The sequence below is a fragment of the Trichosurus vulpecula genome, chromosome 1 (genome assembly GCF_011100635.1).
Source record: "Trichosurus vulpecula isolate mTriVul1 chromosome 1, mTriVul1.pri, whole genome shotgun sequence".
Lineage (NCBI taxonomy): Eukaryota > Metazoa > Chordata > Mammalia > Diprotodontia > Phalangeridae > Trichosurus > Trichosurus vulpecula.
In genome coordinates, this window is record NC_050573.1 from 533,653,275 (window position 1) to 533,681,208 (window position 27,934).

General features: G+C 41.6%; 1 protein-coding gene across 1 annotated transcript in view; it reads right to left on the minus strand.

The window, feature by feature from the left end:
- Positions 1-4,984: 4,984 nt before the first annotated feature.
- LOC118835591 (cytochrome P450 2W1) overlaps positions 4,985-27,934 on the minus strand; it is a 41,832-nt gene continuing 18,882 nt past the window's right edge. The window contains 6 exon segments of the mRNA XM_036742820.1: positions 4,985-5,172; positions 7,610-7,692; positions 7,694-7,749; positions 13,787-13,971; positions 19,310-19,448; positions 20,563-20,736. Of these exon segments, the coding sequence (XP_036598715.1) occupies positions 4,985-5,172; positions 7,610-7,692; positions 7,694-7,749; positions 13,787-13,971; positions 19,310-19,448; positions 20,563-20,736 (825 nt within the window).

The window sequence follows — 27,934 nt, forward strand, 5'->3', positions numbered from 1 at the left end:
TCAATGTAGCCCTCAGATACTTACCAGTTATGTGACCCTGGGCAAGTCACTCAAGCTCTGTCTGCCTCAGTTTCCTTATCTGTAAAATGGGGATCATAATAGCACCTACCCCCAATATTGTTGCAAGGATCAGATATTTGTAAAGCACTTAATGGTGCCTGGCGCATAGTAGGCACTTAACGGATGCTTATTTCCTAGTTCTTCTTTTATATTAAGAACCTTGGCCAATAAAGAGATTCTCTCTAAAAAGACCCTCAGCCACTGCTAGATGTATACCCCCAAGAAAGTCAAGGTCAAAAAGGTACCATAAACTGCACAATATCAGTAGCAGCACATCTTGTGGTAGTAAAAACAAGAAAGGTGCCCATCATTGGGGGAGGGGGACCAAGGGCATGGAAGGATGCATACATCTGCTGAAGGCTTTGTCTGTTTGGCTTAGTTATTTTACTTTGTTACAAGGGAGGGGTCAATGATGGGAATGACAGTAATATTAAAAAAACAGGCATCAATAAAAGTTAATTACAAACCTAACCAACCTGTTTTAATAAATAAAGTCAAATGAGACAGTAAACCCAGATTTATTCACAAGCAACTCCTGCCAAACTCTTTAGGATTAAGTAACTGCTCTATCATATATATACACAGTTTCAGTGTGTTTCAGAACATCAAGATGGCAGGCTACTCTAGTTCTTTTTATGAGGTAAAATCTCTAAATTGACAAAGCCAAACTTGGCTGGGGGCAGGGAGGGGGACAGATAGAACAATATTAACGATGAATACCAATAGAAAAACATTAAAAACAATACTCATAAATGGAATAATTGGTCGTTCAAAAAAATAGCCATCACAACTAAGCTGGTATAGAATTGGAGTGTAAAGATGATTTACTATCAGAAAGATAGTATAATAAAGTCATATAAACAAGAGAAAAAGTAGGGCCTATGATCATATTAGTTGCAGATTTTTCTGATAAAGTACAGCCTTTGATAAAATAAGCGTTAATTTATATTAAAAATTTAGGAATAGGATCATTACTTAATATGCTTTTTAAAGTATATTTTTGATACTATAAGCTGGTTGGTTGGTTGTTGTCCTTTGTTCTCAAAGAGGACCAAAATGGCATCACTATGTTAGGGAACAGTGTGTCTGACTGTGGCTGATCAGAGCAATACAAACTTAGAAGGCTCTACCACAGTTCAGGCACAAATCATCCACATGAACAATCAGAGTGGAGATGTCTCTAAATTTTCCCATCACACCTTTCTTCTGAGTTACTGCAGTTCTGCTTCATTCATAGAGCACAGCACCTTCTCTGATGCCATCAGACCATGCTGGGAGGTCTGCTGCCAGTGTTTTCCATCTAATATTGTATTCGATGGAGACATATGAGAAGCATTCCCTTTAAAAACAGGGGTGTCCATTCTTGCCATTACTGTTTGATGCTGTTTAGAAATCTTAGCAATAGCATCAAGACATGCATGAAAAAAGAAATCGTAGCAAGTGTTGGAAACGAAGAAGTTAAAACAGTTCTATTTGCAGATGAAGTGGTGATACACTTAGAAAAGCTGACAATTGACAAAATCATTACTGCATGTGATAAATTGCTTTAGTAAAGTGGCAGGATATGAGATAAGTTCACATATATCATCTGTACCATTGGGAGTCTAAGAAAACAGAGAAGTACCATTTAAAATTAGAGCAAAATGCATCTTATATTTAGGGATTAATTTGCTAAGATACTCAAGGGGGAGAAAAAGAGTTATTTTTACCCCAAATAGTGTGAACTGTTTTATTTATAGTAACAAAAACAGGAAACAAACTGTATGTCCAATGACTTGGGGAATGTCTAAATAAGTTATGGTACAGAAGTGCAATGGAATATTATGGCGCCATTAAAAATGTCAAATCCTTGCATTTTTCAAACAAGGCACTCCATCTCTGGATGCTAGGCACCGAAGTGTTTTTCATTGGCTGTCTCCCATGCCAAGAATGTCCTCTGACCTCATTTCTGTCTCCTGGCTTCCCACAAGTCCCAACTAAAACCCCACCTTCTACAGGAAGCCTTTCCAAATCCTTAATTCTAGAGCTTTCCCTCTAATACTATCTCCAGTTTATCCTGTATATTGCTTATTTGTACATAGTTGTTTGAATGTTGTCTCCTCCCATTAGACAGTAAGCTCTTTGAGAGTATGGATTGTCTTTTTCTTTTCTTTGTATCTCTAGAGCTTAGCCCAATGCCTGGCACATAGTTGAGGTTGAGTAATTACTGACTGTCTGACAATCAAGAAATTTGGAAAGACTTTACAAAAGCAAGGCAAATCAAAATCCACCAAATCAGAACTATGGGCACAGTGACTACAATTGGGTTATTAGAAATTAAACCAAAAATATTGGAACTTCAGGTAGCTAGGTGGTGCAGTGGGTAGAGTATTGTGCCTGAAATCAGGAAGACTCATCTTCCAGAGTTCAAATCTGGCCTCAGACATTTACTAGCTGGGTGACCCTGGGCAAGTCATTTGTCTCCATTTCCTCACCTGTAAAATGAGCTAGAGAAGGAAAAGCAAACCACTCTAGTATCTTTGCCAAGAAAACCCCGAATGGGGTCACAAAGAGTCAGATACAACTGAAATCACTTGACGACAACAACATTGACGCTTCAGAGATCTTAAAAAGGGATGCCTGGCACATGTTTTCTTTGTTATTTGGTAACTCACTAGTTTCTATTTTGTTAAATCCTAAGGATTTTATTTAAGATTTATTCCTTATTCTATATGTTTGATTATTTCTCTTTGTTGTTGATTTTAAGTTTCAATGGTATAAAATTTTTAAAGATAGTCTTTGATCTTTTCTGCAGCATATTTCTTAGCGCTGTCTGAATTGTTCAGATAAAATGCCTTTTATCATTTTCATCATCATCATCTCCTCTTCCTCCCTCCTATTCCTCTCTTCCTCTTCCTCCTATTCTTCTCTTCCCTCCTCTCCCTTCTTCTTCCTCTTCCTCCTCTTCTTCCTCTTTCTCTTCTTCTCTTCCTCTTACTTCTCCTTCTGTCTTCCTCCTACCTCCTCCTCCTTCTATCTTTCCTTCTTCTTTCCTTCCGATTATTCCTCCTCCCTCCTCCTCTTTCTCTTCTTCTTCCGTTTGTGCTGTCTTCTTCGTCTCTCCCTCCTCCTCCTCTCCGCCCTCCTCCTCTTCCTCCTTTTCATTGTAATACTTTTAAGGTATTAGTTTCATTAAAGTAAAGCGAATGCCATTTTTTCATCTGCTGGTCATCTCCTGCACCATTCTGCTCTACTCTGACCATCATCCTCACTTCTCTCCCCACTGGAACCTTGGACTCAGCTCCTAGGGTGAGGGTCTCTGACACAAGTTTTCTCTCTTTGTCTTTCGCAGGACCAGGCCTCCACACCCATTTCCCAGTCATTTCCACATCTTGCCCTTTCTATGTTGCCTTACCCCACTAGAATATAAACCCGAGGCTAGGTAGGGTCTTGTTTACTTCTACTTGGATCCCCAGAATTTAGCACAATGTCTGGGCTAATAATAAATGCTCTACCATCCGTTTCTCTACATAGCCATCATCTATCTTCTATTTCTCTATGTATCTATTCATCTATCTATCCATCTGTCTATACTCTATTTATCCTAGGACCCAGTATAGTATACTGTACATAGTAGGATTTGATTATTTTTAATTATAAATTTTTGAAAGTTTCATTGAGAATTTTGAAGCCAGGATAAATGGTTTCCAGCATCAGCTTTTATATAGGCAGAGTAGATAGCCATTTTTATTTGGTAGGACTTCAGGCATGACCATAAGGCCTCCTTCTCCTTTACCTCATTGGCTAATAAGTATAAACAAGAGAAACATAGAGTTCATGGTCATATTAGATGCAAATTTTTCTCATAAAATTGCAGCATTCATTTTTGTTTAAAAACTGGAACAGTAGATCTTTTCTTAACATGATATAAAGAATACTTTTAAAAACCACAAGCTAACATCTTATATAATAAAGGAATATGAAAAGTATTTCCATTAAAAATAGGGATTCTGTTCTTGCCTCTGTTGTTGATATAATTTTAGAAATCTTAGCCATAGCAAGAATGTACCCCCACCCTACTTCATTTCAAACTGGGTTAATGCCTTAAATGTCACCCATTGGGGCTTTACTAGTTTAATCTAAGACTTGTTTTAAAATCCAAATTCCCCTATAAGGGACGGAGGGATTTTTATTTTTTAATTTTTAAATTTTAGTTTTTAAACTGTTTTGGGCTTAATACAAATTAATTTCAGCTCCTGTAATGAGAATTTAGATTGAAGATCTTTCCCACCCATTAATAGGCCATGTGACTTGCTTTTGTCACAGGAGCCTAAGTCACATGCGGTGGGAGGAGCTTGCTGAGAGGAAAAGGAAAGTGTGTCACAGGAAATGCAGAGAGAGAGCAATTAGAACTGAGGAGAGAGAGCTGAGATGTGCTGTGCTGTGAATGTGTGTGGCAAGGCCCCAGCGGGGAGAGGAAGGTTATGGATGGCGAGGCTCCATGCTGTCATATTGTGTATTGAATTCTTTAGTGCTGTGATGGATTGCGCTTATTGGTTTGGGATCTGGTTCTTTGGTGTCTGGATAAATAGTTTAATTCCTCTACCTTTTATATGTAGATATTTTGTGATACAGAACCACATAGGCATATTGACAATTATCATCTATGTTGTGTTTATTGCCCTGCTAATGCAGCTCCTTGGCAGGTTTTGATAGGGATGAAGGCAGAAATCACAAAGACATTGGATAGCTAGGTGTTGGTCAGGGTGATGAAAAAGAATGTTACTGACAAGGGGAGCAGAGAGGTGTGAGGATATCAAACGTATGTTCGGTCCTTCTCACAGTTCTGCCTCCAAGGGAGGATGCTTGTATTGCATGGTGTCTGCCATTTAATCAGAGGCATCCATCCCCACAGTAGCCTGGAATTGTTCTTTGCTGCTGTTCCTTAGGGCCTTGGCACTGCACGCACTGACTGGGGCTGAGGCCTCATTGTGAAGGTTGCCTCAGGGGTGATGTCCAGGTCAGACTCTTTGATGCCTGGGGGCGGGTTGGAAAGTGAATCTCTGAGCAGGGCCACAAAGAATAGAAACATCTCCATCTTGGCTAGACTCTCCCCTATACAAACACGGCGGCCTACAACACAACAACAACAAAAAAAAAAACCTCAGGCTGGAGGTCCTACTGCACTCAGGCCCCAGTGGGTAGCTATCTTGGGGGAGGGAGGGTATGATTTCATAGGTGTGGAAAGTTTCCCTTGCCCCTTCCCACCCATCTCACCCCAATTCTTTCCAATGGGTAAGATCAGAGGTTTAATTAGGGTGGGGGGACCATGACTTTGCCCCTGGGTACCAACATCCAGGGTCTCCAGCCCACCTATCTCACAACCAGATGAGGAGCTCCTTCTCCTTTACTCAATCCTAGGCCACTGCTCCCAGGGTCACCTTTCTGGGTATACCTCTTCTAGAACCTGCCTTCCCCCACTTCTGTGTCCCTTCTTCCAGGGTTCTGCAATCTGGGCCCTGGAGGTGTTGCGCCACACTGTCTGAGGAATGGTCTCCCCCTTCACTTCTGGAATTACTGCCGCCAGGGGCAGACTATCTTCTGCGCTGCCCACTTGTCCCCTTTCCTCCCCACCCCCAAATTCTCCCTGGATGTAAGAATTTGTTATAAGTCTATCTGAAATCCCTACCACTGGCCTGAAGATGCATTTCAAAATAAACACACTGGTAGAGAGAGGAAGCATAGACCATAGAGGAATGATCACCTAACTCAAAGTCTGGAGGCCCAGGTGCTAAAAGAATAAGTCATTTCACCCACTGGGCCACAGCTTTCCTCATGAGGCTGACCGTGGTGCAGTGGATCACGCCCTGGGCTGGGGTGAGCAAGACCTGAGCTCAGATCTAGCTTCAGACACTTCCTAGCTATGTGACCCTGGGCGAGTCACTTCATCCTGTCTGCCTCAGTTTCCTCATCTGTAAAATGAGCTGGAGAAGGAAATGCAAACCACTCTAGTATCTTTGCCAAGAAAACCCCACATGGGGTCCTGAAGAGTTGAAAACAATTAAACAACAAAATAGGAATAATAGGTGCACTTACCCTTACCGAAGGATGTTTGTTGTAAGACTCAAAGGACATAATACTTGGGTTATTTCTAGGTGTTGAAGTGCAGTGGCACATGGTGGGTGCTATGCTGTTTATTTGCTTTCCCCTCCCCCACCCCGATTTGTGAAAATAAGGAGAACGGACTAGATGATCCTATGACCCTCGCTAACTTTTTTATTTCTCTGGGAGGTGAGAGGGGGCAGTATAATTGATTGTCCACTGCCACTTTGGCACAAATTAATTGATCAGATGAGCCATTTCAATTGAATATGAGAGGTAGAGGGACTGGATCAGATCAGGTCATTTGGGAGGTAGGTTGAAGGTCAGCATCTGGTGTGGTTGCACAGTAGGTGGACTTAGGAATGTCAGCAGGGGAGGGGGGGAGGTGTAGGGGCCTAGGGATTGGGTGAGAAGGGTCCCACAATAGGGAGGAGATCCTGACAAGAGGAGGAGGAAGAGGAAGAATTCAAAATAAACTATTATTTTACAATTCTGCCTACTTAAGATTCTGATCAGCTCTAGCACCCCTGCTTCCAGGGAGCCTCCCCTGATTCCCCGGTTTTTCTTGCACCATACCACTCTTACTGCCTCTATACATTCTATCTTCCCTCCAGCATCCCAGAGATTTAAACATCTCTTTGTGCAGTTTGTATCCTTCAGCATCTTCTAGCCCCATGCTTTACAAAGGTAGGACCTTAATTGTTTAATTTTTATTTATTTGAATTTTATTTATTAATGGAAGCAATTTGTTTTAGTGGGGGAAAAAACTGGTCTGGAAGTCAGGAAGACCTGGTTCTACTCCTGACTCTACTGCAAGCTATCTGTGTATACTTAGACTTTCTTCATTCTCTGTGCCTTAGTTACTTCATTCATAAAATGGGGATAATGGCATTTGCCTCCATAGCACAAGGATAGGGGGAGAAGAGCTGGGTTCTGCGTCCAAGCCCTTCATTTTATAGGTGAGGAAACTGAGGTCCAGAGAGGAAAAGGAATTTGACGATAGAGTTAGCAAGCACCGTCAAGCTGAGAGTCAAACCAAGCTTTTTGATTCCCAAACCTGCATTCGAAAGTATACAGACATGTGTCGGGGGCAGCTAGGTGTGCAGTGAGTAGAGCACCAGCCTTGGAGTCAGAAGTTCAAAATCCGGCCTCAGACACTGACACGCTTACTAGCTAGGTGACCTTGGGCAAGTCAACTAACCCCATTTGCCCTGCCTTCCCACCCTCTGAAAGAAAGAAAGAAAAAGAGAGAAAGAAGGAAAGAAAGAAGAAGAAAGAAAGAAAAGAAAGAACGAAGAAGAAAGAAAGAAGGGAAAGAGAAAGAAAGGAAGGAAGGAAGGAAGGAAGGAAGGAAGGAAGAAAGAAAGAAGGAAAGAAACAAAACAAACAAAACAAACAAACAATGAAACGAAGAAAGAATGTGTGGAGAAGCATGGGTGGCCTGGAAGAATGTGAATTGTGATCCTACCGATAGAGAAGGGAAGGAAAGCCGCCTTCTTCACAAAGTTCCCATCCGCATCCAAGAAGTGGCTGGGGTTGAACTCATTGGGTCTCCCACCGAGTCTCATCAAGAAGCACAGAAGTAATCAGGGGAATGACAGGGGTGCCCTAGAAGAGAGGTAGGGATGGGAAGCATGGGGTGAATGAAACATTTTTAATTTAATGATCTATTTGTACATCAATATAATATTAATAATAGTTAATATATCACTTTAAGGCTTGCAAAGTGCTGTATAGGGTACAGGGCTGGAGTCAGGAAGGACTCCTCTTCAGGAGGTCAAGTCTGACCACAGACACTTACTAGCTGTGTGACCCTGGGCAAGTCACTTCACCCTGTTTGCCTCAGTTTCCTCATCTGTAAAATGAGCTACAGAAGAAAATGGCAAACCACTCCAGTAACTTTGTCAAGAAAACCCCAAATGGGGTCAGGAAGAGTCAGACACAACTGAAAAACACTAAACAGCAATACTGCTACTACAAATATTGTCTTATATGATCCTCATGACAACCTGGGGAGGAAGGTGCTCTGATTATCCTATTATAGATAAAGAAACTGAGGCAGACGACTTTAAGTGACTTATCTAACACTGGCACATCTAGTAAGTGTTTAAACCGGATTTAGACATAATTCTTCTTACTCTAGGTCCAGTGCTCTATCCACAATGTCATGTAACTGCCTCAATTAGTAAAAATAGTGTCAGACTGAAAGCTGCAGAGAAGGTACTAATCTTCATAGGTAGAGAAAGTTCCTCCATAGTAACTCCTCACACCAATAAATCCATGGACCCTAACAAAGGCAGCTTAATTTTTTTTTGCAATCATGTAAAACATTTTCATATTACTCATTTCTACAGTAAGGAAAGAGAGATGGGGAGAGAGGGAGGGAGGGAGAGAGAGAGAGAGAGAGAGAGAGAGAGAGAGAGAGAGAGAGAAAGAAGAAGAGAAGAAGAAGAAGAAGAAGAAGAAGAAGAAGAAGGAAGAAGAAGAAGAAGAAGAAGAAGAGAAGGAAGGAAGGAAGGAAGGAAGGAAGGAAGGAAGGAAGGAAGGAAGGAAGGAAGGAAGGAAGGAAGGAAAAACAAATACTTTAGCCTGTATGCAGATGACATCAGTTCTTTCTCTGGAGGTAGACAGAATTTTTCATCATGCATTCTTTGGGATCACTGTATTGCTGAGAATAGCTAAGTCATTCATAGTTCTTTATCATATGACGTTGCTGTTACTATGTACAATGGTCTCCTGGTTCTGCTCACTTCACTTTGCATCAGTTTGTGTAAGTCTTTCCAAGCTTTTCTGAAATCATCCTGCTTGTCATTTCTGTCACAATCATATACCACAACTTGTTCAGCCATTTGATGTATCTTTTTTTTTTTACTTTGTATCCTCCAACTTCTTGAGGACAGGGACAATTTTTCATTTTATCTTTGTGTCCCCAGCACCTAGCACAGTGGCCTGCACATAAAAAGATATTTAATAAATACTTGTTCAATAAAATTGGCTCTTCTCCCCTGTCCTTACCCACTCCCATTAGTGGCAGCTAGATGGTGCAATGGCTAGAGGACAAGACCTGGAGTCACCCTGGACAAGTCTCTTCACCTCAGGTTGCCTCGGTTTCCTCACCTATAAAATAGCAGTAGCACTAACCTCCCAGAGTTGTTGTAAAGATAATATCTGTGAAGTATTTCGCAAATCTTCAAGTGCTACATAAATGCCAGTTACTATTTCCCTAAGCCTGCCTGTATTCTTATTGTTCCTCGTACTCTCAAAAATGCTGGCTCTTGACCTCTCTGTGATATAAATGCTTTACCAAGAGCCCAGGATCATAGATCTAAGGGTGGAAGGGCCGTCTAGACCAGCCCCATCATTTCAGAGGAAGTTGAAACCTAGAGAAAGGAAGTGACTTCCCCAAAGTCACATGGTAGTAAGTGTCAGACCCAGAATTTTAACAGAGCTCTTCTGTCTCCTACTTTCTTCTATACCAGGCTCCCTTGATCTCTGGATTGGTTTTCCAAGATGGATCATGACAAGTAGTTCGCATCGCTAGAGACAAGAAGGACCCTTTCAAGGAGAGGAATTCCTCCTTGTGTTTGGATTCAGAACTTGAAATTTCAAATATTCAATGCCTCCTGTTCTTTGGCACAGAATAAGCTGCTTTTCTCTGAAGGTTGGTGCTGGGTGGTGCTACCTGAGGAAGGCTCTGAGCCCAGAGCAAAGTAGGCAAACTGTGTATACCCTTGACCCAGCCATACCTCTAATAGTCCTAAATAGATCCCCAAACAGATACTTTCAAAGAGAACCAAATCTCGAAATAGTTCCCAATAACTCAAATCCCCAAATAGTAATAAATAGATCAAAGAAAGCTGAAAGGAATCTGGATGTAAAACAGTATTTATAACAACTCTTCTCGTGGTGGTCCTGAATCAGAAAGTAAGGGGCTATTTTCCCATTGGGGTATGGCTAAACAAATCGTGGCATATGAATGTGATGGGAAATTAATTGTTTCAGAGGAAACCGGAAAGACTTCTATGAACTGATGGAGAGAGAAATGAGCAGATCTAGGAGAACAATGTATACAATAACAACATTCTAGAGAAAAACATCTTGGAAAGACTTTATTTATTTTGGGAGGAGGCAATCAGGGTTAAGTGACTTGCCCAGGATTACACAGCTAGCGTCTGAGGTCAGTTTTGAACTCAGAGCCCCAGCACCACCTAGCTGCCCATTGGAAAGATTTTAGAACTCTCATCAATGTAATGATAAACCACGAATCCAAAAGGATGAAGATGAAGCATGCCACTCACCTCCTGCCAGAGAGATGATGAACTTGAAATGCTGAAGGAGGAAGACGCTTTTGACTTGGCTCATGTAGAAATTTGTTTTGCTGGATTACCAAGCTGTGTGTTAAGGGTTTTATTTTTCAGGTTTTTGTTTTAATTTACTCAATGTAGGAAAAGTGATATTGGAAAGTAAAGATTAATTTGAAGAAACAATTAAAAATTTTTTTAAAAGAATTTTTTTTTTTTACAATATAGCTATCTCACTATTTTATGTATAATGTTCCATAGGACTATCAGAAAGGCAGATAATATTGTTATCATTTGTAATTGAATAAAAGTTTGAGGATATAAACTCAAAAGAAGGAGGAGGTATTTTGTCCAAGCTTAAAATTTAATTTGTGTTGGGTAGCTCCCTCTACCCCTGCAAATCAGCAATTCATTTATAATTTATTGTCTGGGAGAGTTTCCTGGAATGACTAGTGATTAGATGACTTGCCTACAGGCATGCAGCTAGTATGTGTCAAAAACCAGGACTTGAACTCTGCTCAGACTGACTCTAAATCCAATCCCAAATTCACTATCTGTTTCTCAAAAGGGAAATCAGAAGATCTTAAAGACCATTAGAAACTAACTGTGGGTTTTTTTTTTCTCTCTGAAAGTATCAGAAAAATTGAAAGGGCATTGAAAAACTGAGTGCTTTGGGAAGAAACTGGGAAACTATCTGAAGCATCTTGCCTTAATCAACAAGCATTTCTTAAGTGCCTACTGTGTATCAGGCGCAATGCTAGATTCTGGGATGCAAATACAAAAGTGAAGCAGTACCTGCCCTCAAGGTGCTTATGTTCTGCGCCAGGAACCAATGTTGATTTTGAGTCTAAGCTCTTTTGGGGGCTCTCTGGAATCTAACATGAATAAGGAGAACCTTCTGTATCCTTTGTGGTTATGTGTATTTGCAAATATTCGTTTGTAACAAGCAAGTCATCCATCAGGCAACAAACTGGCAGAGGGCTGGCTAGGCAATGAATGAAGGATGAGTTTGAAATGAAAGGGACAGAAAATATGGGCCTAGAGGAGCCATTTTTTCTGCATTCCTATGTATGTGATATAGTTCAACCATCCATCAATGAACATGTATCAAGCATTTATTGTGTGTTTGTTGCTTGTGTTGTTCAGTCATGTCAATCATGTCTGACTCTTCGTGACCCGATTTGGGGTTTTCTTGTAGTGGTTTGCCATTTCCTTCTCCAGCTCATTTTACAGATGAGGAAACTGAGGCAAACAGAGTTAAGTGACTTGTCCAGGGTCACACAACTAGTAAGTGTCTGAGGCCAGATTTGAACTCAGGTCCTCCTGACTCCAGAGCCTGTGCTCTATCTACCAGGCCCCCTAGAAGCCCCAAATACATAGTAAGTGCTTCTGTCAGAACATTATTTGTCAGGACAGAGCATTATTAAAATGCTTCCTTGTTGACATATTCACACTAATGAACATTAAATAGAGACAGACAATGCAAAATTAATTTCTGGTAGACTTTAGAATCAGTACACTAATCAACGAGTGTTTTGGGGTCCCCTTTGAACCCCGTTCTGTTAAATTCTATAATACACCAGCTGGTGTTTGTTCCCCCCCTCCCCCAGTTGATTGACTTTCCAAATTCTGGTCAGACCAACATCAAAATTATTTTGCTGACATTAAAATTCATTCACATTCTCTAAACCCACACACGCTGCTGGAAACTTCAGAAGAGGGTAGAAAGGAATTCTTCAAGTCTGCAAAAGATCCTGGTTAGTAGCTAATCTCCGTAGAGCTAACCTGGGGCTTGATGCCAGCCCGTCAGCTAGTCAATCATTCAGTCCGTCGGTGAATCACATGCATTTATTAAGCAATTACAATGAGTCAGGGTCTTCCAGTCCCCTGAACTAAGTCCATCCTCTGGTCTCCTCACCTGTGCCATGAATAGTCTAAGCCTATGCTCTGCAAATATTTGAATAATCTCAAAAACCCTTTCAGAACATCTCTGAATTTAACAAAAACCCAAGTCATCAGAAGCAGTGAGATACAGTAGAAAGAAGGGCTCTGGAATTAGATGACTTTGGTCAACTCATTTAATTTCTCTGGGTCTCAGTTTCCTCATTTGCAAGATGAGGCAGTTAACTGGGCCAGCTGGCCTCTGAGGTCCCTTCCAGCTCCAGAACTATGGTTCTATGATCAGTCTCAGCCCAATTCTAGAAGGATATAGGGACACACAACACAAAATTTAACTGTGGGCATTTGTTCCAACTCATGAGGTTTTCTTATTTGGACTCTGCCCTGTACATCTGGAGGTGGATTAGAATGAGCTCGACAAAGAGGATGAGACCAGATAAAGCAACACTCTGATTCTAATGTAGACCCTGCTCTTGATGATGTCCTGATCCTGAATCCCATAGTGTGTTTCTTCTAGCATGGGAAATTGAACTGATTCCTTGTGTCCAAGGCTGGTCTGCTCTGATAGAAGGAAATAGGAGATTCTATAACAGTGAGCAGTATTCTGGGGGCAGGCTGTACCATGCAGGAAAAAAAAATGGGGAAGATGGATGAGGTCTATTGGTTGGGGAACTCACCTATGGGAAGGGACAGAGCTGTTACAAACCTTCTCTTCTCCTCTCAGATCTCCCATATCCCCTGACCTCTCCCTCTTTGCTGAGGACCTCCCTTCATACTTTACTCCTTGCCTTCTTCCATAACTGTACCCAGCTCTACTATCACTCCTGAGCTATAGCCCCATATAACCTACTGCTTTTGGAACATCTCAAATCCAATACATCCCAAACAAAACTCCTTATCTTTTTGCCCCCAAATTCTCCACTCTTCCAAACTTCCTTATCACTATTGAGGACACAAGCATCCCCCAAAATAGTCAGGCTTACTAACCCTGGCATTATTCTTTTTTTTTTTTGGAGGGGGGAAGGCAGGGCAATTGGGGTTAAGTGACTTGCCCAAGGTCTCATGGGTCTGAGGCCAGATTTGAACTCAGGTCCTCTTGACTCCAGGGCTGGGGCTGTACTCACTGCACCACTTAGCCGGTTAACATGTATATAGCCCTTGACGCTTACAATGCTCTCTACAATTGTCATCTTATTTTACCCTCACAACAGCCCTGGGAGGTAAGTGCTATTAGCTTTCCTTCTCCAGATCATTTTACAGAGGAGGAAACCGAGGCAAACAGGGTAAAGTGATCCATCCAGGGTCACACAGCCCATAAATGTCTGAGGCTGGATTTGAACTCAGGTCTTCCTGACTCCAGGGCCAGCAGTCTAATGATAGCACCACAAGATGTAATTTCTTTGATCAAAACATAGATTAAAGTTGTGCTTTCAGGAATAGTTTACCTTGGGGAGAAAGTACCCTCTGAAATGGGTGTCCACCGATGTGGAATGAGGGACATGGGGAAGAAGGGTAATGAATCTCTGAATTTCATGAATTACTGCATTGGTGTAAGGCAGTGCCTTTTGGTCTTCATATTCAGGTAGCCTGCTTGCTTGTAGGACTCGGTCCAGCTCGTCTTGTACTTTGGCTAAACGAAAGATGCAAAGGGTTTAGTCTGATCCGATCCTTTCTACGCTGCTGCTAAGAGTGGCTCCTCTGGTCAAATCCCCATCCGTGTAAAGACATGGGAGATGGAGGAGAGAACTCCCCTTAGAACATTCCAAAGCAGTGGCATAAGCCAGAGATTTAGATCAGTGATCAAGTCACCTCTCTGCCCAATAAACAACCTGGTTCCCATTACCTCCAGAATCAAATACAAAATGCTTTGTTTGGCATTCAAAGCCCTTCATAACCTAGCCCCCTCCTACCTTTCCAGTCTTCTTATATCTCACTTACTCCCTATCCAGTGACACCGGCTTCATCTTTCTCAGTTCAGGGCATTTTCCCTAGCTGTCCCCTCTGCCTAGAATGCTCCCCTTTCTCTGCTCTGACTACTGACCTCCCTGGGTTCCTTTAAGTCCCAACTAAAATTCCATCTTTTATTGGAAGCCTTCTACATCCCCTCTTAATTCTAATGCCTTCCCTTTATTAATTATTGCCTATTTATCCTAAATGTAGTTTTCTTTGTATATATTTGTTTGCATGTTGTCTCCCTCATTAGATCATAAACTCCTTGAGGGCAAGTACTGTCTTTTGCTTCCTTTTGTATCTCAAATGCTTAGCCCAGACCTTGAACATATTGTTGAGTTTTCAGTCGTGCCCACCTCTTCATGACCCCATTTGGGGTTTTCTTGGTAGAGATATTGGAGTGGTTTGCTATTTCTTTCTCCAGTTCATTCATATTCTCCATTCTCCAGTCCATTCTTCATTTATTCATTCATAACCAAACAAGGTTAAGTGACTTGCCCAGGGTCATACAGTTAGTGTCTGAGGGTGGATTTGAACTCATGAAGATGAGTCTTCCTGACTCTAGGCCTAATAAGTCAAACAAAAACTTTTTCCCTTCTTCCCTCCCTCCCTTTCTCTTTCATGCAAATACAAAGACATGAATTTACAACTTCTATCTTCTGGGGCGTTTCTCATGGACCTTGTAAATGAGGTGCCCTATACTGCCTCACTCACCAAGGGGAAGTTCATCCCCTTGCCATGAGTAAGTCTGACTCCTAGTTCTGACTATTATTTGCAAAGGGCTCTAGGAGGGATTCTGAGCTACTGCAGTTCTAGGAATCCCGCCCCCTCCCCAACCCCCTCCAAAAGCCAAGATCAGAGAAAGGACATTGACCTGAAACCCCCTGACAGGGGTGGAGTTGTTACAAGATAGCGCACAAAGACCATAGTAGCTGCCCTGGAAACTTCCTGCCTTCCAAGTCAGTGGGATGGCTTCTTGCCACCCCATCCCTCCTCTCAAAGTCCTGCCCAAGGGAGGCAGAATGGTGAAAAGATAGAATGTCAGGTTGTGGCCTTCCAGGCTTGAGCCCCTGCATCTGCAGCTTAACTACACTTTATGACCTTGGGCAAGTCATTTAACTCTTCTGGTTCTCAATTTCCTCATCCTTAGAATGAGAAGGTTGGACTATATGCCCCCCAGGGCTCTTCCAGCTCTAAATCTATGATCCTGTGTCAGTACCTTCAGGTAAAGTTTAACACCAACTAATCAATCAATCAACCAATAAACATTTATTAAGCACCTACTGTGTGGCATGTATCCTCCTAAGCTCTGGGGAAACAAAAAGAAGCAAAAGATAGTCCCTGCCCTCAAGGAGCTTGCAATCTAACCAACTAACTGTAACAGTATAATTTTTGCATACAACCTCTATCCAAGCTGCCACACATCAAATACCAGAACTGAGAAAGACCTTGGGAAATCATCCTGGTTTGGTCCCCTGCCTCTGGGTGGCATCTCACTAAAATACCCTAAACTAACAAACTCTTCATATTCTTTTTAATCTCTATGGGTAGTGATTGGAAAACATTCTTTTTTTCAGAGGGGGGAAGGCAGGGCAATTGGGGTTAAGTGACTTGCCCAAGGTCACAGAGCTAGTACATGTGTCAAGTGTCTGAGGCCAGATTTGAACTCAGGCCCTCCTGATTCCAGGACTGGTGCTCTATTCACTGCACCACCTAGCAGCCCAGGAAGATACTCTTTAGGAAGGGAGGCAAGGAAGGAAGGAAAAAGGGAGGGAAAGGGGGAAGGGAAGAGGGGAACGAGGAGGAAAGAAAATGGAGGGAGAAAGAAAGGGAAGGAAAAGGGGAGGGCAGGAGAGCTAGAGGAAAGGAGATGAAGATAAGGAGGATAAGAATAAGGAAGATAAGGAAGAGAAAAGAGGAGTGGCATCAGGGAAAAGCTCTATCTTCCATCAGAGAGATAATGAGGGTTCATGAACTGGGCTTGTAGGTTGAATAAATAGATACATAGCTATGTGATCACAGATAACACAATGATGTAATTATATAAATTCTATAAGATAATGTAATTACATTAGACAAATCATAGAATTTAGAGATGAAAGCAAGCTTAAATGTAATCTAATCCAACCATTTTATTTTTCAGATAAGAAAACAAAGGCCCAGAGAATGAAATAATCTGTTCAAAATCTCATAAGCAATATGTATCAGAGTCTGGATTTGAACCCAGGTCCTCTGACTCAAAATTCCCTCTTTTTTCCATGCTACAACCCCATTTCATAATTTGTACTTATTGATTCAGAACTGGCTCCCTGGGCTGCCTTCTCCTTCTCTATCTCTTGAGTCTATATTGAGGTCCTAGTATCATTGTAGTACATCCCCCCACCAACTCCTTCATGCCTAGGATTACCCTGCTTTTCTATATGCTCAGATGAGCTCTGAACAGCCCTGATGCTAAAGCTAGTGGGAACAGATTAAGCTACAGTTACCTGTTGTTACAGAATTGTTACTCACCACCCCTGCTTTCTATCAGTGTTTATTTGGGGGTGGGGGTAGGGAAAGGGTGTGTGATGGGGGTTTATCCCAAAGGAGTTAGATCTATGGATCACTGAGCTTTGAAAAAACATTGGATGATTCATCTAGTAAACATTCCATTTCATTGGGAGGAGAGAGAGAGTGGGGGTCACAGGTCTGAATGTCACGCCCTGTTCAAGAAGCTTCCATGACTCCCTGCTACCTCTAAGATCAAATACAAATTGGGCTAACCTATCCTTCTAGAATAATTTCCCATTATACACTGTCTCACACACACACACACACACACACACACACACACACACACACACACACACACATTCTACATTCTAGTTAAGTTGGTCTCCTTGCTCTTCTTTATTTATCTACAACATTTCATCTACCATCTCTATGTCTTTGCAGGTCGTCCCCCATACCTACAACGCTCTCTCTTCTCACCTCAGACTTTCATAATCCCTAAGTCTTGTCAAGGTCCAGACCAAGCCCCACTTTGTATATCAGGCCTTTCTTTGTTTTTTAAATTTTACACATGTCATCTTGTTTTATTTTTATTAATACCTCTGAGGGATAATAGATTATTTATTATCCCCGTTTTACAGATTAGGAAATAGAGAAGTGAATTGATTTAACCAAAGTCATCTAGTTAGTAACTGCAAAGCTGGGAATCCAATCCCAGTCTTCAAACGACCAGGCTAGTACACATGGATCAAATATACTGTTATACTGAGAGCGAGTGAGACACTCCACAGAGTATAAGTTTTAAATGGAGAATTTATTCGCCGGCGGTCATTCGGGTTCAACCCAAATCAAAATGACCCAGAGTTTGGGGTGGAGAAGTCAAATTTATACAGTAGATCAAGGAGCAGTGGTTAATTATCTCTTGAAACTTGCATATGTTATTTTAGCAGGCTTGGCAAGCCTCTTCCACTTTTGTGATCATGATACATGAAGAAGAACCTCCTAAACAGACTGCAAGTACAGCATATCATACTGCTGACAAAGTGTCAACTGAATTACAACCCAGGATCTCTCTGTCCAATTTGCCATTTACATCCCACAACATAAGATAAGAATAAGGAATTCAAGAGAATGTCCGGGGCTGAGGCCTTCATCCTTCAAGGCCATAGGCAGACCAAGGGACGCTCCAGCTGGGTTTGTTGACACAAGATAGAGATGTCTCTCAGCCCACTCAGGAAAGAAACAGAGATTGCTAAGCATCAGGCCCTTCCCTTGGCCATACGCCATACTCCCAGAACAGTTGGGGCGGGAGGGGGTGCCAAGGACACCTACTGAATGCCAAACGGCAGGAACTAAGTCTGATTTTCTTACACAAACTGGGGTTTTTTAGTTAGGGGCTGGGGGCAGGGTTTTTCTAGCAATAGTTGGCTGTTCAGGTATCACAACTCTCCTGCTCAAACACCTTCAGAGACTCCTCACATCTGATCCCAATCTACCTTCTCATCCTCATCATACCTGGTGGCACAGTAGATGGAACACTGGAGTCAGAAAGGCCTGAATTGAAGTCTGACCCAAGAGGATTTTCTTAATGAAGTTGTTAGTGCTTGTCTGCACATGAAATTACTCTGTATTTAGCAAGCTATAGGGGATAGGGACAAAACCTGAAATTTCATCTGTTCAGAGAGCTCCTGAATGAATATAGCACCTTCTCTGCAATATAATGCTATGAAATTATCGCCCAGGGTCATCCAGCTTGTTTGTGTCAGAGGCACTTCTTGAATCTGTCTTCCATGGCTTAGAGGTACACTCTCCATCCAATGGCTAGGCTGTCTCTTATCTGTGAACATATCATTTCCTTCTAGTTAGAATGTAAGCTCCCTGAGGGCAGGGACTGTTTTCATTATTGTCTTTGTTTTTCTAGCACCTAGGACGGCACCGAGAATGTTTTACTCTTTTCCTGCTGGATTGAGTGGTTTTCTTTTTTTTTCTTTTTTTCTTTCTTCTCTCTCTCTTTCTCTCTCTCTCTCTCTCTCTCTCTCTCTCTCTCTCTCTCTCTCTCTCTCTCTCTCTCCCTCTCTCTCTCCCCCCCCCCTACTTCTGCCCCCCTCCCCCCTCTCCCTCCCTTTCTCTCCCTCCCTCCTTCCTTCTCCCTCTCTCTGTCTCTGTCTCTCTCCCTTCCCTCCCCCTCTCTCTCCTTCCCTCCCTCCCCCCCTCCCCCGTGAGGCGCTCACCCTAGGGAGTTAGGTCCCTGGCTCCTGGAGCTTTGCAAACAGTGATAATTTATGGAATAAACAATACCATTTGGTTAACTACTAGGTCTTAGAAGAGACACCAAGGGAAGCATCTAGGGAAAACCAGCTTTAGCAACACAAATTAGCTTATAAATTAGTTCTCTTGAGCTTTGGGCTAATGAGCAGCTTGGCAGTAACCTATGGCCCTCCAAGAAACCACATAGCAAAGTCTTCCCTCCAGCCAGCTTAGCTAGAAAGAGAAGGCACGGCCAGAGTTAGGTTGAAACAGAGACTCACCTTGGACCTCTGGGTATTTGGCCATGAGCAGCACAGCCCACTGCAGGGAGGTAGCTGTCGTCTCAGTACCAGCCATCACCAAGTCAAGGATGGAGGCGACAATGTTTGCATCTGAGAAATACGTCTCCACCTTTGGCTCCTTCAAAAACAAGTGACCCTGGTTAGTGTCACAAGCCACTTCTCCAGGCCATTGCCCTGGGCTGGCAGATGTTCAGCCCAGTCTTGAAGCCTCCCCACCTTCTTCCCATACTGCCCCCATGAGTGAGCATGGCCTTGCACTTGACTTTATACTCAAGCGTTGAACTGCTGCACCAGGAGGGTAAGAAGGCGCAAGGAAGGAAAACACCACTAAGCTTCAGAACAGGAGTATGAACAAAATAATCTGACATTTTATAGGATTGTAGTGCAGAGCTAGAAGGGAACCCCAAAGCTACCTAATCCAACCCTTCTCATTTTACAGGCAGCTCAGTGTGCATAGAGCACCAAACGGAGTCAAGAATCAGCTTCGAATCCTGCCTTAGACATTAGCTGGGCAAGTCACTTCACTTACCTGGGCCTCAGTTTCCCCATCTGTCAGATAATAATAGCATCTACCTGCCAGCATTGTTGCGAGGCTCAACTGAAATAATATATGTAAAGTGCTATCTATATATGCTAATGATTATTATATTATACATTATGTCATTATATATGACAATGGCTAGTTATTATATACTATAAATGCCAGTAGTTACTGTTGTTGTGGTTCATCAAGAAGCTGAGACCCAGGGAGGCTGTGACTTGTTTTTAGTTACGGAAGTAGGAAGCATCAGGGAAGATGGGATGCGAACTGAGGTCCTCTCACTCACCACAGTGTTAGTGTTTTGCCCCCTGTGCCATTTGGTGTGTAAATAGATAACACAATTTATACAGACAAAACCAAACTATATTTAAAGGTCATGAAAACACACGGATGTTTCATAAACCTAGATGTGGCCCTTGAGAAGATCCTAGGGGACATCTATTAGTTAAGTATGAGATCGGACTCCTTTAAAAAGTATAGATTACTAGAAAAGCCAGTGAGAATATAATGGCAGGAACGATGGATTAAGGAAACCTAGGTTCAAATCCTTGTTCTGACACCGTGTGACCCTGGACAAATCATTTTACCCCTCGGGTCTTTGGTTTCCTAGCCTGTAAAATGAGGATTGGACTGGGTGATCCCAAAGGTCCTTCTCAGCTCTGCTGAAGGGTACAGTGCCATGACTGAATACCTCGCTCTGCTTCTGTATCAGATCATCAATGTAGCTCGTGACGTATCCTCCAGGGACTTGCTGTCTGCTTGCCTCCATGTAGTTCCTTAAGATGATTCTCACCTCTTCTATTTTTACTAAGACTGTTTTGTGGGGTTTGAGGAACCATCCAAGGAAGGGGTAGAAGTTAAATAGCTAGTTTTAAAGGAGAAAAAAAAAACACTAATAAATCCATGAGGAAGAACCAATGCATGGAGCCCAGGATGCTAAGCCATAAAGCCATTAACGGATCGATGGAAAATTCTCTTCATGCCAGGATTCAGGGGCTGGAGTAAGAGCTGCCTCCTTTTCCCTAGTGCTGCTCTAACTCTCTCCCCTTTTCTCTCTACCCCAAATCTCTGGGTGGTTTTTTACAAATGAGTCTGTCTAGGGAGGGACCTGAGCCCTCTGGTTAAGGCCTAAAGATCGTTAGTACCTAATTAACATCTACATGGGTGTAAGCAGAAGAAATGAAAGAACAACGAAAAATATGAAGCTTGAAGAGAAAATAGCTAATGTGGGAGAGGGGTGTGGAAAGGGGGCAGGGGGTGGGAAGAGATCAGACTTGTGATTTCACAAAGATAGGCAACAACAGGTGAAGAACTTCCTCTACCAAAGCAAATCATCACCTTCTCTGCAGTTTATGGTCTTAGAGAGTGGCTTGGAACACCTAGAGGTTAAGTGACTTGCCCAAGGTCACACAGCCAGCATGTGTCTAAGGCAGGTGAAGCTATTTTATTATCTATATATTTAATATATTAATAGATGATAGATTGGATGAATGGATGGATAGATAGATAGATAGATGGGACATTTATTAAGAGTTTATTATGTGCCTATATTAGGAAGGCAGAATTTATGATTTCAAAGAGAATCTCATATGTGCCTAAAAGGTCCGGAACCGCAGGATATAAGGAATTCTCTAGGCAGAAGGCAGGAGAACTAAAGCATGTATTTACACTCCACAGTAACAATCCCACAAACCAGCGTCCCCATTTTGATATTTTCATCAAAAGCTTCCAGGCCCAGTAAGTCCGCCTCACAAGAGTAACTAGGAGGCCACAGAGAAGCAAGATGGTATAAGGCAAAATCGTATACATGCTTCCCCTCTACGGTAAGAAGATTACCCACTAGCCTCTAGTCAGCTCTGCTACCGGCAGCTCAGCTTCGGCTGTAGGCGTCTCTGGCTCCAACCGGAAAAGGAAAGGAGGATCTTCAAGCTGTCCTCTCCCCTCTTATAGAGTCTTTGACATCATCAAGCGCCGCCTGAACGACCAGGGCCGATTGGTTCTTGACTTGGCCCCTCCCCCAGCGTAGACCACGTTAACACACCTCCCCTCAGCCAGCGCCACGACTCATCACACATGAAGCTCTGGTCCTGCCCCGGAAGAGCAAGCCCCAGCGTCCAGGGAAGCTCAACGAGGCAAGCTGAGTCATTCAAAGAAAACAAAGTCCATTCTGGCTACAGTGCCAAGCACTATGCTAAGCACTGAGAATACAAATGCAATAATACAATGCAGTCCCTACCCTTGAGAAGCTTACCTTCTAATGAGGCAAGACAAAACATAAAAGGAGGCAGGGAAGGGAGTTCTGGGAGGGTTACCCATGTAGACCAACTTACTGGTTAGGAGGTGGGGTAGTCCAGAAAGTGAGCTGATCTGGGAGTGAAAGGAGCATGTCTGAGGTCCCTCATGAAATGGAGATCATGGCTAGGGACTCGCCAATCAAGAGAGAAGGTTCCCTGGCATGCAGGCATATAAGTGGGCAAGGCTCCTGCTAAGGAGGCAGAGTAGTCCAGAGAGTGAGTGGAGCTGGGAGGAAAGTTAGCATGGTTGAGACTCCTCATGAAATGGTGATCAGGCATACATAATGACAGACATGTTTATTTGAGAAATCCTATACCCCTAAATGGGGAAGAGTATCCAATGTATGGGTTTTTTTCTTATTTTTGTCTTTTTAATTACTTAACTATTTGTGGAAGAGAAAGTAGTGCTAGATATTTGGGATTAAATCTGATAATTTATTAATTAAAAATGTATCCAAGGAAAGGCATTTCTATCAGTCAATCAGCTATCAACAAACATTTGCTATCTCCTCCTTTCTTTGCAGAGGTGGGAGATTATGAGGATGACAGGTTGCACATACTGTCAGATTTAATTAGAGTTGATTTGTTTTGACAAATTCATTTTTTTTCTCTTTCTTATTATTTGTAGCAAGGACTGTCTCTCTGGGTGTGGAAGAGAGGAGGAATGCCTTCAGAAATGAAGCTTACATAAAAACAAGAATAATAGAAATATTTCAAAATTAATGGAAATAAGTAAAAATAAAATATATGCAAAGGTATTCTGTCTAGAGATTTCAGAGAATGTGAGACCAGACAAGGGCAATGGAGATCATGGAGCCCAACCCTTTCATTCTTCAAGTGAGGAAACTAAAGCCAGGCCCAGAGAAGTGGCATGGCTTGTCCAAAGTCACACAGCTAGTAAATGACAGAGGAGAGGGACTAGAATCCAAGTCTCTTAACTCCTGGTCCATGCCTCTTTCCATGGCAGCAGGTTGCCCAACAAAGTTTTCTTGGAGTATGTGGAATTTCTTCTCTGTGCTTGAGAAAATTTCTACGTGGTGCCAAATATCCAGATGCAAGACAAAAAGTTCTATCGCTAATTCAGAAACTTCCAAACAGCCAGATGTTTGGTTGGGTGTGAATGAAACATCTGGCTGGCTGCCCTTTTCAATTCCTCTTCCAGATGTTTAGCATTGTGCCAACTTAGTTTTACTTACTGGAGAGAATATGAACTGATTTAGAAACAAAGAAAAGCAAAGTGGGTCTAATAACTATATGATAGAGAGGAGAGTTTAGATCAGGGTTGGCAACATAGGATACGCAGTTTACGAGATGGCACTCGAAGGCATTTGGGTGGCATGGTGCTTTGGGGAGCAGTGGAGGAGGCAGAGAGTGACCTTGAATGATGAGGATGCCTTTCTCAATTCCCACACCTGCTAATGCCTTCCTGCCTGAGATTTCCTTCCATTTATACTGTATCATCTATGGACCTAGTTATTTACATGGTATCTCCCCCATTAGTTGTAAGGGCAGGGATTATTTTTGTCTTTCTTTGTATCCCTAGCACTTAACATAGTGCCTAGAACATAATAAACACTTAATATTAATGTAAGTCGACTAACTATAATACCTTCCATAGAACTGCTCAAAAAGTATTGCTTAGAGAGAGGATTCTGGGAAGATGGTGGAGTAGGTCAGAGAAGTCCAGTCTCTCCAGATTGTCTCCACAAATAAGACAAAAGAGCACCTTGGGGTGAACACAGAGTGGTAAAAATAAGCAAGAGTTGGGGCAGAACAGTGGCCCTTCCAGGACAACTGGAGAAGATCTTGAGGTTTGGTCCCTGCAAAGTATAAATGCCTCCAGGCTATTTCCACTAAAACAGCAAGCCTAGGGTGGGAGGTAGCTTTGGCCCTAACCACAAGAATTTTTACCTCCCAGACACTATGGGTAGTTGAGGGTCTGTGCAGGGGACTGAGGAAACCTCTATTGACAAGGGACTCCACGCCTAGCTGTGCTGCTGAGGTGATGGCCCTGGGTGAGAAAGAACCAGCACACAACCAGTAAGTGCAGAAGCAGAGGGGTGGGGATGCTGCTGGCTGTGGGCATACATACAGGAGGGTGGAGTTCTTGGTTTCAGTTCCAAGCCAGAAGGGAGAACTGACAGAATATCTGAGGCCAGAGACACCACCCCCCAAGCTGCTATAACAAGCTGCTATAAATTTTTAAAAAAATGAACAAGGAAGGAGAAAGAACCCAACCATAGAATGTTACTATGAGAATAGAGAAGACTGGAATTCATCCTCAGAGGAGGATATTGAAGCAAAAAACCCCTCTCCTATTCCAAAGACTGATGTCAAATGGTCACCTGCCCAAAAAAGAATTCATAGAAAAATTTTTAAAAAAGATTTTAAAAATCAAATGAGAGAGACTGAGGAAATTTTTTTTTAAAAAATAAGGAAAATCCAAGGAAAACATGAAGATTATGAAAAGAAAGTCAGCCAATTAGAAAAGGAGATTTGAAATCTTAAGGAAGAAAATGATTCCTTGAAAATTAGAATTGGGCAAGAGGAAGCCAGGGAAGCTACAAGAGACCAAGAAATTTAAAAAACCCAAAAATATAAGGATGAAAAAAATAGAAGAGAAAGTAAAACATCTCATAAGAAAAAGAACTGATCTGAGAACAGATCAAGAAGAGAAAACATAAGAATAATCACGCTACCTGAAAGCTACAATCGAAAAAAGAATCTTGATACAAAAATACAAGAAATAATTAAAGAAAATAGTCCTGAAGTGTTAGAACAAAAGGGATAAGTAGAAATAGAAAAAATTCAACAATCACCACCTGAAAGAAATCCTACGAGGAAAACCTACGAGAAGCTAGATTCTGAAACACCCAGCTCAAGAAGAAAATATGATGAGCCACAAGAAAAAAAAAACAATTCAAAAATGGTGGAGCCACAATTAGAATCACACAGGACCTGGTAGTGGCTACACTAAAAGACCACAGGTCTTGGAAGACTCTATGTTGAAGAGCAAAAGAACTGGGGTTGCAGCCAAAAATATCATACCCAGCAACGTTAAGCAAAATTCTGAATGAAAAAAAAATGGACATTCAATGAAGTGCCAGACTTTCAGGATTTTGATGCAAAAAGACCTGAAATCAATATAAAATTCAACATACAAGATCCAAGAAAAATATAAGGTAAACATTAAAGACTGATTGCAAGGGCTCAATAAGAACAGACTGTTTACTTTTTTATATGAGGAAATATAAATTATATGTCTAAGATTGTTATTAATAATTGGGTAGTTCAAAAGATTGGGGTAGAGCTAAGTATGTGTGTTGGTAAGCAAAATGGGCTCTTAGCACTTAGTTCAACAAGTGCCCTTGAAGAGTTTGGCTTTGTTTCCTTTGAGTAATTCAGTGTATTTCATTGAGTCTTACTAAGTGCTAAGCCCCAGGCTCTAACTCCTATTAGGTGTTAACCTAACCTATGTGGATGTGAACCTCCCAGGGTCCTAAGGGGAGGGGCTAACTCAAGAGCCAATCATAGCAGCCTAAGTTCTGGTCATTCAGATGTTTGATGACGTCTGAAGCCATATAAGAAGAGAGGACAGAGCTATTTGCGCAGGGCTTTCACTTGTGATGGTGCTGATGCAGAGACTCCGGCAGCTGTAGCTAAGGAGCCCTCCAGCTCATAAACCGGGATGCTGAGACTTTGTTAAACTCTGGTAACTATGTATTGGGATTTGAATCAGACAAGGTCTGTCTGTTGGTGTTTGTGATTTGTTTGTATTTTGTTCTGAAGTTCAGGGTGCTGTTTTTTTCCCCTGAACTAAGTGAATGATATTTGTATGCTGAATTAAAGTAAGCTTGTCAACCCCTTAACTTTGCTTTCCTTAGTTAAGCAGATCAAAAGAACCTGTGCTTTTGCAGCATGCTGGTAGCATTCTTGTTGTTGGGCTTCCACCCCCACAACAGCTACTAGCTGGATTGTTGAAACAGTATGATGCAAAACTAGTAAGTAAACCACCTAGGAAAAGGTAAAAAGAGTAATTGTCTCATACAAATGAGGTGTGAGAGGAAGAACTGACACAGAGGAATTAGATGGGGGAGGAGGGCTGGTAGTATTGGAACCCTACTCTCAATTGGAATAGGTTAAAGAGGGAACAATACCCTAAAATGATATAAAAATCTTCTAAATTTAGAAAGAAATAAAACGTTAAAGGGATAGGGAGGGGGAGAAGATAAGAGAAGGGTGGGAGAGAAGATAAAGGAGGGATCTTTGGTGGGGGAGTAGGTTAAGTAATGGGAGGGCAAGGTAGCAGGTAGAAGTAAAGTAGAGGAGTCAGGAGGGATAGGAAATAAGAGATACACACAAATATAAAATAAAGATCGGGAGCAAAATGTATTAGGGAAAAAAATGGGGCTTGGGGTAATCGTGATCTCAAATGAAGTTAAGGTTAAAATAAATTTAATCAAAAGAGAAAATAGGGAAACTATACTATATGTCAGCCATATTAATTAATATTGTTTTAGACTAATTAAAATAACTAGACAATATAAGGTTAGAATATTGCTGTGGTATAAGAAACAGTGAGTTGTTGGACTTTGAAAAATATGGAAAGATTTGGACCTATGAAGGAAGACGTTATCTACTCTCAGAGAAACAGAGGACAGAGAAGTATAGTACATATGAATATATATGTCTATGTATGAGTATGCTTATGGATATCTAAGTATATGTATGTGTATGTAAATGCAGGTATATATGTGTGTATATGTCTATATTTGTGTATATGTGTGTATATATATATATATACATATATAAATATATCCATGCTTAATTGTAGCCTTCTTTAAGGAAGAAGGGGGAAAAAAAGAACAAAGCAAAACAGTATATACAGCAGAGAACAAAAGAAAATTTACAAGGAAGTAAAGAAAAGATGGACAAATCAAAACACAATTTGTAATACTATATAGACTTTCTTGAAATGGAAATTTATTGCTGTATATTTTGAATCTTCTCTTACATTCTGCTGTGCACATGGCAATGCTTTTTTTTTCTTTTCTTATTTTGTATTTAGTTTATAATATACTTCTTTTTCTTTTCTTTTCTTATTGTGTATTTAAATATTTACATTTAAAATAAATTATATTTTAAAAAGTATTGCTTGAACGATAGTGTGCAGAGACGGGGGACCACAGCTGAGGAACATTGCATATACTGCATCTACATGTTGGATTTGTGTTTATAAATTTTGTAGAACTGTTTTTTCTTTCTTTTTTATTTCTTATTAGGGTTGGATCTCTGGGTGAAGGCGAGAGGAAGGATGTATTAGGAAGGGAGTTGATATAAAACCCAAATGTTTCCTTCTTTTTTTTTTAAATTGAAAGGAACAAAGGGGTGAGGGAAAAGCCAGTGAGTGAGTGAATAGCCACTGAATGTACCCACCCCATAAACACACACACACACACACACACACACACACACACACACACACGTGTTCAAACTTGGTAATAAGCAAGGATTCCTATATCTGGTCCTTGAGTTCAAAACAATTTGCTGACCCCTATCTTAGACCTTGAATAGCACCAGTCGGTTGGAAGAAATGGGAATGTTTAAGCTGCAGCCTTAAGGGGAACATGATGGCAGAACATGTTGTTTCTTCTGATATAATGTAAGTTCCTTGGAGGCAAGGATTGTTTTCTTTTTGTCATTGTATCCCTGATGCCTAGCACATTGCCTAGCACAGAGCAGGAGCTTAATAAATGCTTGTCAGTTGAT